General features: G+C 22.4%; 3 protein-coding genes across 3 annotated transcripts; 2 read left to right on the plus strand and 1 right to left on the minus strand. All coding sequences in view use genetic code 6, as the record gives it.

The window, feature by feature from the left end:
• Nucleotides 1-49: 49 nt before the first annotated feature.
• On the minus strand, nt 50-4,093 carry TTHERM_00379010 (hypothetical protein; the record flags this gene model as incomplete). The annotated part of the gene is made up of 1 exon (XM_001015482.3): nt 50-4,093. The coding sequence occupies exon 1, from the start codon at nt 3,794-3,796 to the stop codon at nt 50-52; it is 3,747 nt and encodes a 1,248-aa protein (XP_001015482.2). The 5' UTR covers nt 3,797-4,093.
• A 1,782-nt stretch (nt 4,094-5,875) lies between these two features.
• On the plus strand, nt 5,876-10,645 carry TTHERM_00379030 (kinase domain protein; the record flags this gene model as incomplete). Its single annotated transcript, XM_001015484.3, has 20 exons — nt 5,876-6,248; nt 6,309-6,491; nt 6,568-6,623; nt 6,690-6,752; nt 6,846-7,314; nt 7,400-7,877; nt 8,457-8,663; nt 8,730-8,828; nt 8,901-8,987; nt 9,059-9,151; nt 9,209-9,301; nt 9,346-9,426; nt 9,562-9,654; nt 9,712-9,804; nt 9,847-9,942; nt 10,000-10,092; nt 10,144-10,236; nt 10,286-10,372; nt 10,427-10,512; nt 10,569-10,645. 20 exons carry the CDS (start codon nt 5,876-5,878, stop codon nt 10,643-10,645), a joined length of 3,000 nt encoding a protein of 999 aa, XP_001015484.3.
• Nucleotides 10,646-11,157: 512 nt separating this feature from the next.
• TTHERM_000379048 (hypothetical protein) lies at nt 11,158-14,045 on the plus strand (the record flags this gene model as incomplete). The annotated part of the gene is made up of 14 exons (XM_012797515.1): nt 11,158-11,267; nt 11,322-11,672; nt 11,739-11,948; nt 12,010-12,108; nt 12,363-12,449; nt 12,503-12,595; nt 12,648-12,740; nt 12,796-13,002; nt 13,067-13,159; nt 13,208-13,303; nt 13,363-13,452; nt 13,654-13,752; nt 13,802-13,891; nt 13,946-14,045. 14 exons carry the CDS (start codon nt 11,158-11,160, stop codon nt 14,043-14,045), a joined length of 1,818 nt encoding a protein of 605 aa, XP_012652969.1.
• Nucleotides 14,046-14,402: the final 357 nt, after the last annotated feature.

Raw genomic sequence — 14,402 nt, forward strand, 5'->3', positions numbered from 1 at the left:
GTTTTTATGTTATTTAATAACATTTTTTGTTTAACTAAATTTTTTATTTTCAAATTCTTTGCTTGTTATTTGTATTTTTTTTCTTCTGGTATTAATTATTTGAAGCTTATGAAGTACTGGTACTTGAGAATAGAGAGTTTTATTGCTAAGCTCCTCCAAATAAGCTTGCACTTTGATTGACACTTTGATTCATAAATGGGTTTATATTTTAGGTAGTGCTCTAAAATAAACCTGAGTTTTAAGATGTGTTGCTATTAACTCCGAAGTAATTTGCCTATGGCTAAAAATTAGCATTGAAATTTAGATTACTATTTACCTAAAATGGAGTATTATTAACTATGCTACTATTAGGTTAATTAAATAAATTATTATTATTCATATTTGTGCTGTTAAAGGCATTGTTTTATTATGGATTTAAACCAGAGAAATGATTAATCTATCCAATACTTTAATTTGGTAAGCTATTTTAGAAAGATCCAAAATTGCTTGTCATTTAATTATTTAATTGAGGTGTTGCAGATATTTAATTGGATTAGAATATTGGATTATTTTATGGTTATTAAAACAAACCATTGTTAGACTATGAGAACAAGGTGTTGTTTAACAAGCTTCCTCCTTGTAAATTGTTGTTATTGGTATTATTTTGAATTTAAGGACCATTTTAATTGAAAAATGTGTTGTTACCACTTACCAAATCTTATAAGCTTTATTGCTTGATTTGTTAGGAACTGGTTGAAAAAGGATGTTATGAGAAGGGACTGGCAACATTGTTACCAAAAGAATTAATAGCACTACCTACAGTTTAAGAATTTTAGCTTGGCTAAGGTGTGGAGAGAACTTAGGCTGTTTTATTCAATTAGCTACTTGCTTATTAATCAGTGTGTTCACTTGCCATTTCCATTTCACTGTCTTTTATTTTATTTTCATCCTACTTAATTTCATTTTGTTGGATTGGAGCAAATAAATTTGAAGTTTAAGCCTTCTTTTCAGGTGTTTTATTATCGCTATCGTTGCCTTTTTAAGAAATATTTGAAAATAATCCTCCTTATTAAGAGCTATTGTTGATTGTGGAAGTTCCATTTAAATTAGAAAATAATCCTCCTTACTTAGAGCTGTTATTATCAGAAGGAGCTCCATTCAGACTAGAAAACAATCCACCTTTATTATTACTATTCTCGGATGAAGTTGCATTGATATTAGAAAATAATCCAGTAGATTTGCTATTATCTGCTTTTTAATTATCTTTATCACTCTTTCCAGTAGCTTCTGTTTTTGGTAAGGTTTTTTCTGCATCTTCATTAGCTGTTTTACCTAAGTTGCCAAATAAAGATGAAGACTTGTTTTCAGTAGAAGAAGCAGTAGCTGCAGCAGGAGTAGATTAGCTATTTGTACTTGGAGTTAAGTTGCTGCTAAACAAAGAACCAGAGGCTGGTGTTTTGGGTTCAGTTAAACCAGAGAATAAAGAATTTGAGGCTGGTTTTACATCTGTTAAACCAGAGAATAGAGAAGCAGAAGCTGGCTTTACTTCAGTTGTAAAAAGAGAGTTAGTAGCAGACTTTGTCTCTGTAACAAAAAGACTAGGAGTAGATGGTTTATCTGCTGTTTAAGAGGAACTTAAATTACCGAATAATCCTACAGCTGGTTTAGATGGTATTATAGATTCTTTTTAATTAACTGTGAGCTCAATTTTATTTTCTTCTTTCTTAGATGAGTCTTAAGCAGTGATTTATTTTGATTCTTCTTAATTATTTTTAATATTACCAAAAAGATTATCTTTGGCAATTGAAATTGTTTATGTATTTTCACTTGCAGAGCTGAATAATTTATTTTATGATTAATCTGAAACTTGCTCTTTAAGCTAGCTTTGAGGTGTTCCATTGATTTTGATGTTGATTCCGGTTGAAGAAGATGGCTCTTCAGTGACTTTTTTCTCTTGAGGTTTTTTAAATAGCTAAGATTATTGTAAAGAGTTATTGGTTTGTGATTGGGTGTTATTACTGTTTAAGGTATTATTATTGTTGGGTGCAGAGCTGTTGTTGGGGAAAATATTCATAATAATTGCAGAATCTTCGTCGTCAGTATGGCGCTATATACTTGACATGCTGAACTCATCATCAAATGGCTATTAAGAGAGTTTTGGTTTTTTATTTGAAGTAATGCTATTTGAAGAAGAGACAGGAGAAGAGCAAGATTCTTCGTAATTTGATTAAGAGTCGGAGAAATTGTTATTTCCGCCTTTATTTTGTTCATTCTTTTTTTAACTTTTTTTATTTTAACTTGCTTTATTTTGCTCAACTAATAGAGTGCTATCGTGATCAGATATATAATTCTTTTGTTAAGACTGTTGCTTTGACAAGCTAGGTTGAGATAACTTAGAAGTCTCACCTTATTAAACTTAGGATTTGTATGCAATGTATGAACTTTCACGAGAGAGAACGACATCAGGATCTTGCAAGAATTAAGAATAATGACTGTTAGATTGTCTGTTTAAATCTTTTAATTGCTGATTAGTCAATTTCACTTGATATTTTTCTTTTCTCTTTTCTTTTAAATCTAAAATTTATTATTGCTTGTTGAATTTTGAATCTTTGCTAAGTTATTATTGCTTATGGATTTCTTCAGCATATTCGGAATAATTAATATTTAATTTTCTTGCTTACTACTTCATTTCTAATATTCTCTTAAGTTGGACACGGATTTTGGCACTTTGTGGGAGTTTGTTCATCACAAATTTACGTGCTTCCATTTCTATTTTAAGGTCTTTTCTTTTCTATTCCTCAATTTCTTCTTCAGTAAGATTGGATAAATTGCCTTAAATTTTAGAGTCTTTACCACTTGATTCCTTGTTTTTCCTTGATATTTCAGATTAGGATAATTAAGCTTTTTGTTTACTTGTTTTGTGATCATAATTGCTTTATTCTAACTCCTCATTTTCGAATGCTTTGTTAATATCTAAGAATCTTATTGATGTCTATTTATTAAGAGGTAAACTATTAATTTCCTCTTGAGAAGTTTTAAGTTTTTTAGTATTTTATCTCATAATGCTCTCCATCAATTTATTTTATCTCTTATTTTACAATGTTTCACTTTGCACAGAAGTAGTTGATTACCTATTGAAATAATTACTGGCAGATCTGAAACTTAAATTTAAAGAATTCATTCTTCTTTCTTCCTATTCACGTATTTGATTCTTTTACTCCTAAATAAATTGTTAAACTCTGCTTGAAATGCTTAAAGAGTCGTTTTGGCTAAATTTTTGATTATTTGAACCTATAGAAGAATCGGAGCGTTCTTAATTACCCTAAATGTCTTCTAAGATAGAAGAAATAGATTAAGTATCTTTATTTTAGACGCTGGTTGGCTAATTCTAAGTGCCACTTTACTATTAATTTTGTGTTTTTTAGCTAATGCTTTATTGTTCTACATTGTTTGCTTGACTTTGATTGTTATCTACGGGATTCATAGCTGCAAAGTTGAAATATTCCTTTAAAGAAGCAGATTTTCTTGAAATAAAATGCTTAGCTTCCTTAAGGATTTCTTTTAAATATGGATTTCTAATAACAAAATTCTTGATTTTATGCAATTTAGAGCTATTTAAACTGCTGTCATTTACATTTTACTAATTATCATTATCTTATTCATCGTCGCTCATTATTTCATCTAAGTCAAAATTAATAACACCTCTAGATTTTAACTAGCTACTCAGCTATTTTTCAGCAGCAAAGTCACGCTTTATAAAGCCATTCTTATCCATTCTTTACAGCGGACTAATCTTAGTTTGCAGTAATTTAAGCATTGTTGCAAAATTAATTGTTATCACTTGCTTGCTTGCTTATTATATTTATTATTTATTTTATTAATTTATTTGATTTGTCTTTATTAATACCCACAAAGTTAGTTAAATATGTATGTGCGTATATATATAAATATGTGTATTTATGCCTAGGTTTGTTTGTGTTAGTGCTTATAATTTTGCTTGTTACTAACTAATTAATTATTCTTGCCCCTTTTGGTTTTCTTTTTACTTTTCTTAATTTTATGATTAATTTAAATTAAGAAAAAATTTTTTTTAATTTTTGTGTCTATATAAATGAAAATTTAACACTCTGTAGTATGTTTAGATAGTCTTGTCTGTCTATATTTTTTGCTCTTATGAGTATTACTATTAAAATAACAAAAAACCAAATTCAGTTTCTATTTGCTCTATTTTTGTTTCTTTTATTCTAATCTTTTATGAATTCTTAGATAATTGTCATAAAAAATACAGCTAAAAGCATAAATATTTGCTCAAGATTTAACATAACAAGAAATTAGTTTTGACAAGACTTTCTAATCTCAAAGAATTTTGTTTTCTTGCTAATTTAGTAATTGCCCTTTATAATATATCTCTTTGCTATTAGTGTCTCTAATAAACAAAAGCTTTATCTTCTCCCATTTCCTTCTTATTTTTGTCTTAATCTTTATTTTAAGTTTGATTTCTTGCTTGCTGCAATTGTGTTCTCACTTCACTCAAAAAATTATTTCTATTATAATTTCACCAAAGGAACTAGACACATCTTTTTCTAAAAATAATTTAAAGCTTACATTTTCTCTGGTAAAAACTGTTTTAATTTTTCTGATCGATGGCGCTATTTCTATCCGCGCAGATTACCTAATTCAAAATATCCTAATAATAATATCAAATCTGCATGAATAGAAAACTATGTATTTGAAAAATAATTTAAATCTGTATTATCAAAAACAATCAAGCAAGTTAATTAACAAATAAAAGCAATTTTCAGTTAATAAGTAATTTTAAATTTATTTAAAAAAATAATAAACCATAAATAAATCAATTGATTACTAAATAAATTAATCATAAATTATTTTAAAAAAGTTTATTTTTTTTATTTTTTCTTTTTATTATTTCTCAAAAACAAACATCTAGCAAGCATAAAAAATGTATTTAAGTATCTTATTCTATTTTAATTTTTATCCTTTGAATTGTTAAAAACTTTTTTAGTTTTTTAATAAAATAATTTTATGATTTTTTAAATTTCCAAATTTTAAATAATATTAACAAAAATAGATTTTATATAAATTTAATAAAATAAATAAACAAGCAAGCAAGTAAATAAATAAATAAAAGTATTTAAACAATGTAAAAATAAATAAAATATAAATGTATTTATTATTTATTTCAAAATTTATTTTTTATAAATCATTTTGAAATTATTTTGTTGGTTGAGTTTTTCTTTATCATTTTATAAGAATTCAAATAAATGTAAAAAATATGTTTAAATGTCTTATTCTAATTACAAATTTTTTATATATTTATTTATTGTTTATTAAATTTTTATTTTTAAAATCATTTTTATGATGAATCAATCAATCATTGTTCAATAGTTATTTTTAGCAATAAATATGAGAGCAAAAATAATAAAATAGATATTTAAAAAATTGAAATACATACAATTAAATTAATTAGTTTATTATTTTCTTTAAAAAATTTTGTTTTCTAATTACTTTAAAATATCAGGAATTGCTTGTCCAATTTAAGTAAAAATTACTTTTAACATTTTAACTTTTTTTTTTTGATTAGGAAACAATTTTGATCATTTACTAATTCATTTTTTTAGACTATAAATTAATTAATTAATTTTTATAAAATATTTAATAAATATTTACACAATTATCTTACCTTTTTTTATCTTATTTTGCTACTTTTTTCTATGGTTTTAGTTTGTTAAAATGTATTCACAAAACTTAGATTATTTCTCTTTTTTATGTATTTTTTACTCGTTTTTTTTAAAACAAAAGTCTACAATTCTTTAAAAAAAAAATATATATAAATTCTAAATATTAATTTGCTTAATTTTTGATTTATCTTATTAAAATGGAAGAAGAAATTGCAAAAAAAATTTTTGAGTAATGCTTAAAAAATAAGGTGGAATACATGTCGCTAGACAAATGTAAAGAAATAGTTAAGCATATATTTAAAGAAGTAGGAGTATGCTCAATTGAATACCTAGATTCTGGGTCATTTGGAGTAGTTTTAAAATATAATAATCCAAATAAATTAAAGAAAGGAGCTGTAAAGGCTATTATTGGATATTTAAGTGACGAGGCCAGTATGAAAGAGATAAAGGATGAGATAGATTTACAAATAAATATATGCAATCCGTATATTGCTAAAGTAAAGGAATTTACTAAGATCGTTCTTGATAAAGCTTATATAATTGGTTTCGTATGGATGCATTATTACGAAGGTAGATTTAATTAATTATTAATCATTTAATCATTTTTTAACTCTAAAATCTGTTTAAAAGATGGAAGCCTGAAAAGATTTTTAGACTAATTAAGAGAATAAAATCAAGAAATTGATTTCAAAACTAAAATGAGACTTGGTATTTAGCTTTTTGATGCTTTATCTAGCATGCATTAAAAAAATATTTTTCATAGAGATATCAAGGCTGCTAATATTCTAATGCATCAAGGTGATTGTGTTATTGGTAATAATAATGATTGATTTTAATACAGTTATTAATTAAATGTTTATATAAATCATATTAATAAATAAATATTAAGCTGATTTTGGTATATCGAGAATCTAAAACATCGAATAATAAATATCAAACTCACAAGTAAGTAATTTTAAATTTTTCTTAATTTCATATAAAATGTTTTTTTTATTTTATTAAAACTTAAAGAGATTTAAAGGGACACCTATGTTTTTAGATCCTGAAATTCATAGAGGACATCTGGATAAAAAAGTAAAACTCGTTTAATTTATTCATTTATTAAAATTTAATTAACAAAATCACCTTATATATTTATATATTATATTAATTTTTATAATTTGAAAGATGGATTTATTTGCAATGGGAATAGTTCTGCTAATGATGGATAATGTGGTATAGTTTGCATATGAAAGTCATGTCGCTGCAGATATGATTGATAATTATGGCTACTATTCTACTAGCTTTGCAAAAAATGAAATAATTTAGGAACTCAGATAAAAACTTAATACAAACACCATCTTTTTTAAAATAGCTGAAAAGCTAATTACTAACAAAGTAAGATAAAGACCTTCTGCTGCATAATGCTTGGATCTTTTAAAAGAAGAAGAAAAAAGATTAAATTTATTTACTACATAAGTTTATTCCACAAAAAAATACGGATCAAGCAAAGTTTATGAGAATAATGAAGATGATGAATTTGCTATAGATAAACAAAGCAAAGTTTATGAGAATAATGATGATGATGAATCTGATATTGATAAATATGGAGATGAGAATGCATATATCGATAGTGTGAGAGAATAAAGCTCTAAATGTAAAAATTAATTTGTTTTTTTGTTTGTTTATTTGAGAGTTATTTCAAATAATTTAAAACTAACTAACTTTTACTATAATAATAGCATTCATTTCAAATGTGCCTTCATTTTATAGCAATAAAAATGATAGTGAAGTTCTAATTAAAGGAAAGAAGCACAATCAACAAATTAATTCCAATGAAAAAAGCAATAGCAACTAAAATAATATAAATAATATTTAAAAGCAATATACTACAAATAATTTCTTTGAAAATAAGATGGGAAAAACTTTTAATAACTAAATAAATAATTTCATGGATGGATTAGTAACCGACAGTATACCTTATGAAGCTAATAAAAAATCACAACAGGTAGGTGGTTTTTCTGACCATGTAGATAGATTAAATGATAATTCTTATGATGTAAATTCAGAAAGAAGTTTAATTAATAAAGGTGATATCAGCCAAAATAATATAAGTAGTAGTGACCAAAGCAGTAGTTGTTACAGTAGTATCGGTGTTTAAAATATACCTGCTTTCTAAAAATTCTATATCAAGCAATAACAGATACTCTTTTACCAGGGGTAATTAATTATCAATGTTTAAATTTAAAGTATTTTTATATTACTTTAAGTTTCTATTGAAAAGAATAAACTATTCTCATGCACTATAAGCATATTAAACAACAATTCTTAAAGATAACCTAAAAACATAATTAACTTGATCATTTAATTATATAAATTTATAATAGAATAAGCAAAACAAATTTATAAATAGAAAACAGTTAGAAAATATTCATATTTTTTAAATAGAAAAATCACTTACTTACTTTCTTTTAGGTGTCATAAAATTTTTATTTTTTTTAGCTGCGACAGACAGTAGTATTTTAATCAATTTCATATCAAAATATTAATCAATCAATTAACTAATTTACATACTCAAAAAATTTATTTTAGTAAGAAATATTTCATTTTTTAATATATTAATTTATTTGTTGAGGTTTACATTAAATCTTATCAAATTTAATGACTGACTGAGTGAGTGAGTGAGTTAGTTATTGATTATGGTTTTTTAAAAATTTAGATTAAATAGTTTTAATTTAAAATTTATTAAAAAAATTTTCTTAAATATTTTTATTTTAATTGTTATTTAATGAATTAAAGTTTATTTGAAGATTTTCAAACGATGATTTAAGCAAAAAAAACTGACTACAATAAATTTAATGGAATAAGCTTTAAATTTAAAGCTTTGGATAATTAAACTTTATAAGAACATTTAATAGCTAGAAAATTAGAGCAGCTATTTATACATATCTAAAGCTATTTTGATTATGTAAAAGAGCCTATTTATTATTTTGAGTTAGATCTAAAGTAAAACTTCTTCTTTTTTTCTGAATATAATTTAAGTTAATTACGTTTTAATTTATTTAATTAAAGATCTATCTAAAATTTAAATGGAGATTGTATAGAGCTTATTCAAAATTTTCTGAGTACTTGTTATATGAAGAAAGTTAAATTTTTATATCTTAAGTTAAAGTAAGTGTTAGTTACATTCTTTGATAAATTCAAATTAATTAAACAATTTAAAAAATTTATTTCAATAATTAGAGGAGAATAAGAAAGAGATGGATTTTAGAAAATAGTCAAACCTTTATCTGATCTTTATGATATTGAAAAGCTTGATTTACAGCTATAGTAAAATAAATAAATAAATAAATACAATTTTAATATTAATTATTTTTTTAAATAAAATTTATTTTATTAAGCTCATTCACCAAAATTAGAGATAAGGACTTTAAACTCTTAACCTAGGCTTGCTAGTAAATGGATAACTTGTATTCTTTAAAATTAAATCTACAGTAAACAATTTTTTTGAAATTAATGATTTAATGTTTTTAATGATATATATTTTTCAGAGATAACTCCGCACTCAAAGATAGTTCCTTAGAATACTTAGGAAAAATATTTTTGAAATTAGAATAACTAGAAGAAATATAGCTTATTTTTTGGTAATATTGTTCCATTTTTTGCTTATCTAATTTATTTTTTTAAGGAATAACACTAGATTTTCTGATTATGGATTATAATCTTTGCTGTTTGGAAAGAAGTTACTACATTTTGATTTAAGAATTGGGTAATTTATTTTTTTCTTTGTAACATTATTTATTTATTTTATTAATATATTTATTTACTTATTATATATTAACATTTATTTAGTTAATCATATACTTATTTATTTATTTGTTTGTTTGTTTATTGTTTTAAATAGAAATTGCAGTTGTGTATCTGATGAAGGAATTAATTCATTATGCGAAAATCTTAAAAGTTTAGAAAAGCTGATTTCTTTGAAGCTATTTTCAACGTAAATTAAATATTTTTCATTATTTAATACTATGAATTCTAATTATATTATATTTAGAAATACAACTTAGTTTACAGATTCAGCTTTAATGTCAATTTCTAACAAGCTTAAAAAGGTTCAAACACTTAAAGTCCTTAATATTTAGTTTAAGTAAAATATTTCAAAAAAATTTATTAATTAATTTTCTTCTAGCTTAGCAGAAAATATTTCAGACGAAGGACTTAAATCTATCTCTGAACTGATTGAAGATCCTAAAAAGGAGTTTACTTAAATAGTTCTTAACTTTAAGTAAATATCAAAACAAAAACTTTAATTAGAATGTATTTTACTTATACTTTAAAACAGTTCGAGCAAGTGTTTTACAGATAGAGGAATCAACCCTCTGATTAACTCATTTTCGAAATAAAAAAAGCTAACCAAATTAAAATTAAGCTTTAAGTAATTTGCTTTATGTTTTTATTGTGCTAAGTTTTAAAATTTTAACATTAGTGAGTGTAATTAGTTGGAAGGAGCTCATCTCATAGCTATATCAAATAGCCTTTAATCGATGGAATAATTAACTTCTTTTTAACTAGATTTTAAGTAAATCATATTTTCTAATTTTTACTCAATGTTTAATTTTTATTTTTAGCTAATCAAAAATTACCTTTGGTTTAGATTTCTTATTCCGTGCTTTCTCAAGTACTAAATTACTTAAGAAATTAAAAATCTTTTTGAAGTAAGTTCTTTTGATATCAGAATTATAATTAAATTTGTCTTTATTATTATATAGCAAGTCATTGCTTACTACAGATTTTTAAAAATTGTTAATAGAAAGTGTTTCAAAGTTGTAACTCTCATAGTTAGCCTTACAGTTCAGTAATTAAATTTTTATATTAATTGATTATTAATTAAAAAGTAAATATATAAAACAGTTAACAATAATAGAGTTTAGTATTAAGAATTAAAGTCTTGTGCTGCTATTAAATAGATTAAGAATTTAAATATTTGAAATAAAAGATTGATTTCATTAGATTTAATAAAATAAAATTCTTTTTAAATTGTTTGTTTAGCTGTAAATTTTATAAAATTATGTAAAAAAATAAATTATTTTATGGCAAAATAAAGATAAAAATATTTTAATGAAATTTTATGCTATTTATTAATTAACCTTAAAATAAATTCAATATTTTAATAAAAATAATTTTTAAATTAACAAATTTTTTTTTTAAAATGTGTAAAATAAATTTTTTATTTAGCTTATTTTTAGTTAATCAAATAATTTTTAAAGTATTTTTTTTTTAAATATTATTAATTTATTACTATTAAAATAATGATTTATATCAATTTAAAATATAGTAAAATACAAATTTTTTATTTCAACTAAAGTTTGTTTATTTTCAAATATATTTTTTTGGTACTGCTTTTCTACTAAAATTGACTTCGTTTGTTTTAATATAAAAATAAATTCATTTTTATTCCAAATAATTATTTGATTTCTTAATTGAGTTAGATATTTATTTAATGTATTTTAATGTAATTTATATTCTAATATCTTATAGAAGAAATTAAAATCAAAATTAATATATAAAATCATCTAAACATATATTTTGCAAGTAATTTTAAAATAACAAGTAAATTTAACTTTAAAACGATATAAAAAAAATACCATTAATTTTAAATTTTAGTTAAATAAAAAATATTCTAACAGATAAATAGATGGAAGAAGAAGATTTTGATTAAACAGAAGAATTTAAAGAATAAATCAAATTTAAGTTTGTTGAATCTTTGTATACTAAGAGCTCTTATTTGCCAAGCATTGAAAAAAACAACTAAAATTAAATAAATGATTCATAATCATAAAGCTAAATGTCACCAAAATTCAAGGATGATGAGGAATTTAAGGAAAAATTGAATTAAATTATTGATTAACAATAAATATCTGAATTTTTTGGAAGCTAGGAACATAATCTTGATTCCTCTTCTAGTAAATTTAGCAGCATAAATGTGTTTTATCTTGAATTATTCAAAATATAAGGGTAGTATTTTTTCTTTCTTTCTTTGATAAAATCTTAATTCATTTATTTATTACAATTTAAAAAAAGAGACTTAAATCAACTGATTAATTTTATTCCAAAGGAAGATGAGAATAAGTATAAATGGTTCAGTCAATTTTTTTTAAAATTATTACTCTCAAAAGATGAGCAGTTCTAAGAATAATAAATTAACAGTTAAATTTTAAACTTAATAACTGATGTCAAAACAATTTTCTAAAATAATCTTAGAGAGATTATCTAATTTGAATTAGATTTTATGTAATTATAAATCAATAAAATATATCAATTAAAAGAATTCAGCATTTTGAAAAAATAATAGCTCATATAAATATCTCGATGGATAGTGCTTAAGCAACATAATTAAAATTTACGATAACGCTAAATTCAATAAAATAGAAATTCTAACTTTAAAACTTAGGTAGATAATTTTTTTTAACAAAATGAAATTTTTTTATCTCAAAAATAATTTATAAAAAGATTTTATTACATAAATTTATTTACTATATTTGCAAAGGTTCATTAATTTTTATATTGGTTGAATATTAATGAGTAAGTTTTTTATTTTAAAAAAGAACTTTATAATTCTGTTAATTATTTTTATAATTAATTTTTCAATTTAAAATTGATTATTTTAGTTTAAGCATAAATCATATTATTAATTTATATGTATAGAGGAGAGTTTTAAAGCAAAGAATTCTAAGAGATTATTTAGCCTCTCAGTAGTTTTGGAGAGATGTAGAGTCTGAGCTTGCAACTTCTGTAAATTAAACAAAAAATTAAAATCAGTAATTTGTAATATTATTTTTAAATAGTTAATTTGATAAAATAAGAGAAAAAGATATAGCTTAATTGGTAACGGTATGCAAAAATATGAAAAATTTAAAGTCTTTTAAGCTTAACTTACAGTAAAATTCATTCATTCTATTTTTATGAATAAAATGATAAATAATTATCAAGCGATTGCAAAAATCTTGATGATGAAGCTATAAATCACTTAAGTAAATGGTTCTAATAGCTATAAAAACTTGAAGAAATTTAAATAGTATTAATGTAATTTAGAATTAATATTTTTTAAGTATAAAAGCTAATTTGAATAATAATTAAGGTATGAAAATAGATTTACTAATGAGGGGATATCTAAGTTACTTTAAAATATAAATCTAAAAATTTTAGATTTAAGGTTAGCTTAATTAAACTAAAATATTGGTAATTACGATTATAATGCAAATAATTATGAGTAATCATAGATTTAAAAAATATGTGAAAAAATAATTGCTTTAAAGAATTTAGTACATTTTAAGCTAGTAGTCAGGTATTATTTATTCAATGAATTAAGTTTGTTTTCAATTTATAAAATAATATTTTTTAATATACAGAGAAAGAGATAATATAACAGATGTAAGTATCAAAAGAATTTGTTCAAAATTGAAATAATTAGATTATTTGAAAGTTTTAAATCTTTAATTTAGGTAAGATTTTGTAATTTTTCAATTAATTAAATTAATATTTTTTTATAGGTTTGTCTAGTGTTTCACAGATAAGTCTTTAACAAGAATTAGGCGAATAATTTATAGCAAATATAATTAATTGGAGGAGATTGTACTTGACTTTTCGTAGCATTTTATAAATATATTTTCATACTTATTAATTTAGTTTCTTAAATTATTAAAAGATTTAGCAAATTTAGTTCAAATGAGATTAATAAATTCATTCATAGCTTGTAAAATCAAAAATAATTAAGAAAACTAAAGCTTGATTTTGAGTAAGAATAAATTAATTAATTAATCAAAGCAGAAAAGCTTTTTTTTTTGTAAAATAAATAATTTAGGAAGAGATAAATTTTCAAAAGATAATAAAATTAATTATCTACTATTTACTAATTATCTAATATAAATTTTTGTATATTATCCCTCTCCCTTTGAAAGCAAGCTTATTAATTAAATTATTTTATTAAATAATTTAGTAGTAGTGAAGTAAATGAAATAGGAAATTAAATTATCATAGCTCTTTCATTATAGATTGAGAATATGGAATTTTTAACTTCATTAAGCCTAAATTTTAAGTAATATATATTAATATTTTTAGAATATGTATTTTCTTATATTTTTTAGCAACATATTAATAATAGGCTATGAAATAGAGCCTCTCGTAAGTGCTTTAGCTTCAAAATAATACCTTAGAAAGCTTAGACTGTTTTTCAAGTAAAGTGACTTAATTAATCAATTTCAAAAATAAATTTAAAATTTATATTTAAGAAAAATAGTTATTGAACAGAAAAGAGAAAGTATCTAAATAATTAAATAGATTCTCAATAAAACATAATGTGAACTAGACTTTGGTTAAGGCCCATATTGAGGATATATGTATGAATATACTTATCTTAAATAATTTAGCTTTGAGAGTAAATAAAATAAAAATAGAATCTTTTTTTAAATTAAAAATGTAATATGTTCATTATAAATAATAAACATTAAATCAAACAAACAAGCAAATATATAAGCATACATAAATACTTTTTATTAAATAACTTATATTCATCATTTATTTGTAAAAATTGATTAACTTGATTTTCCAATTTTATATTTTAAAAAATTTTAAATAAATAAATAAATATAACTAATCCTGTAATTAAAATATCACGAACTGTGTTTATACAGATGGTGATATGTAATTTAATTTTTATGATTTTAAGCTAACTATTTTTTAATATGA

The sequence above is a fragment of the Tetrahymena thermophila genome (genome assembly GCF_000189635.1).
Source record: "Tetrahymena thermophila SB210 genomic scaffold scf_8254652, whole genome shotgun sequence".
Classification (NCBI taxonomy): Eukaryota; Ciliophora; class Oligohymenophorea; order Hymenostomatida; family Tetrahymenidae; genus Tetrahymena; species Tetrahymena thermophila.